The sequence below is a fragment of the Dermacentor albipictus genome, chromosome 4, assembly GCF_038994185.2.
Source record: "Dermacentor albipictus isolate Rhodes 1998 colony chromosome 4, USDA_Dalb.pri_finalv2, whole genome shotgun sequence".
NCBI lineage: Eukaryota > Metazoa > Arthropoda > Arachnida > Ixodida > Ixodidae > Dermacentor > Dermacentor albipictus.
The window spans coordinates 70,820,027-70,822,873 of record NC_091824.1 but is presented as its reverse complement, the minus strand read 5'-3'; the positions used below and the strand labels follow the sequence as shown (position 1 = coordinate 70,822,873).

Here is a 2,847-nt window from a genome sequence, read left to right as displayed (position 1 = left end):
GACTGGAAATTCTGATCAACATCTTACAGGTCATTCTACTGTTCACTCGTTTTTGATAGTACGCTTTTTCAGGAGACAAAGAAAGAGAGGAGAAGAGGTAGAGACGCTGCTTTTATTGAAATCTGACGATTTTTACCCGGCTGACGGCCTGACATCCTACGCTAAGTGTTGGGCGAAAGTTATATAAACAGTGGTCAGAGAAACATACAAACAGCACATACGAAAGTATCCACACACACAGCCAGGTCATAAAGTCTCAGTACAGCCAGTAGTTTTCAAAAATTGTAGAAGCACTCTCGTTGAGCGCAACACGGCAGCAGTGTTTCTCCACGGGCCAATAATGCCCAGCAGATTCAAGTGAAAGTCATGGTAAAAAATGCAACGCACCAGTCAGGGATTGCCCTTTTCATGCATATCCACTGCCAGTCGCATAAAACACGCGGCGAGTCTTGACAAACGTTGCGCAACCAACACATTGGCGAGTGTATTAACTGAAGTTTGCATTTAAAGTACCCTAGTTATACAAATGTAATGCGAGCTTTTTTCCGATATTTCCGGCATAAGAAGGCACCTTGCGTTATATTTGGGTACATACGTGACACGAAAAGAAAACAAAGGTTTTTTTTTAAGTATATTAGCTAGGCAACACCGCAATCGCTACGCTTGCGGAGCCGTATCTCAACACCCAATCCACAACACAAAAATTCTGCGTGCGCCCTTCTGAAGTAATGCCGGTCCAATAACCTTGGAGAAGGACGCCGTTCCCATCCACAGTGACAAAGACGTCATCAGTGACAGCGAATAAGTTCTGTATGCATTCATTCCTTCACTGTATTTTGCGATGGCAGTTTCCAGTGACCTTCAATAAAGCGTACTGCGGGCATCTGCTTTTATGCGTCATTTCTTGTTTCTTTCCGATATCACATCGCCTTATAATGGTAGTATAACTTCTTTACATGAGACCAAAAGTCCCCGCTCGCGTTATATCCATGTTCGCGTTATTTACATGAAAATACCAGAGTGATTTCCGACACCTTGAGCTTGATGCGGTGCAGGCATGCTTGTTCTTGCGTACTAAGGCCTACTAAGACCTAATGCTTGGAAAACTGGTGGCTCTGTATACGAAGAGTCTATCGACGGCAAGGGTTCCAGAAAACTTGAAGAATGCAAACATTATACTATTCCACAGAAAGGGAGACAGTAAAGAATTGAAAAACTATAGGCCCATTAGCTTACTCCCAGTATTATATAAAATATTCATCAAAATACTTCCTATACAATAAGGGTAACATTGAACGTTAGTCAACTCAGGGAACAGGGTGGCTTCAGGAAGGGATACTCTACAATGGATCACACCCATGTCATTAACCACATAATCGAAAAATCTGCAGAGTGCAATAAGCCTCCCTATATGGCTTTCATAGATTACGAAAAGACGTTTGATTCATTAGCGCTACCAGCAGTCATAGGGGCTTTACATAATCAAAAAGTACAGACCGCTTACGTAAATACCTTGGAAAATATCTACAGAGATACCACAGCTACCTAAATTCTGCGCAAGAAAAGTAGGAAGATACCTAACCTATATTGAAAAAGGTCAGACAGGGAGACACAACCTCTCCAATGCTATTGACTGCCTGCTTGGAAGAAGTATTCCAGCTATTAAACTTGGAAGGCCTAGAAGTAAACATCGACGGCGAATACCTCAACAACCTCCGGTTTATCGATGACACTATTCTATTCAGCAACACTGCAGACGAGTTACAACAAATTACTGAGGACCTTAACAGGGAGAGTGTAAGAGTGGGGTTGAAGATTAATATGCAGAAGACAAAGATAATGATGAATAGATTGGCAAGGGAACAAGAATTCAGGATCGCCAGTCAGCCTCTAGAGTCTGTGAAGAGTACTTTTACCTAGGTCAATTCATCACAGGGAACGCTGATCATGAGAAGGAAATTCGTAGAAAAATAAAACGGGTTGAATCGCATACGGCAGACATTGTCAGCTCCTGACTGGAAGCTTACCATTATCATTGAATAGGAAGGTGTACGATCAGTGCATTTTGCAGGTGCTGATGTATGGGCACAGACTTAGATATTGACAATGAAGCTTGATACTAAGTTAAGGACCGCGCAAAGAGCGATGGAACGAAGAATGCTATGCATAACGTTAAGAGAAAGAAAGACAGCGATTTCGATCCGAGAACAAACGGGTATAGCCGATATTCTAATTGACATTAAGAGACAAGAATGAAGCTAGGCAGGTCATGTAATGTGCAGATTAGATAACCATTGGACCATTAGGGTTTCAGAATGGGCACCAAGAGAACGGAAACGCAGTCGAGCATGGCAGAAGACTTGGTGGAACACTGAAATAAGGAAATTCGCGGGCGCTAGTTGAAATCGGTTGGCGCAGGACAGGGACAATTGGAAATGGCAGGGAGAAGCCTTCGTCCTGCAGTTGGCACATAATATAGGATGATGATGATGATGATGATGATGATGATGATGATGATGATGATGATGATGATGATGATGATGATGATGATGATGATGATGATGGTGGTGGTGGTGGTGGTGGTGGTGATGATGACGACGACGACGACGACGAAGACGGCGAGGACGACGGCTAAGGCCTCGTGTCATGTAGCACTCACAGGATGCAGCAATATTACAAAGATGTGATTTCTCATTAGTGTTCACTTCTACTTGCTGACCACAGCTGGCCTACGGAAACATAACAGTCAGCCATGCCTTCGACCGAGCTAGGGCCCGACAAACAGGCATATCCCGGCTATTCACGTTTTGCTCCAGCTCCTGCAGTTGTACATCTTCCGTATAACGA

General features: G+C 43.4%; 1 protein-coding gene across 1 annotated transcript; it reads left to right on the top strand.

Moving 5' to 3' along the window:
* The first annotated feature begins 1,623 nt into the window (after window positions 1-1,623).
* Window positions 1,624-2,635, top strand: LOC139059538 (coiled-coil domain-containing protein 1-like). The gene is made up of 2 exons (XM_070537961.1): window positions 1,624-1,797; window positions 2,480-2,635. The coding sequence occupies exons 1-2, from the start codon at window positions 1,624-1,626 to the stop codon at window positions 2,633-2,635; spliced, it is 330 nt and encodes a 109-aa protein (XP_070394062.1).
* The last annotated feature ends 212 nt before the right edge of the window (window positions 2,636-2,847 follow it).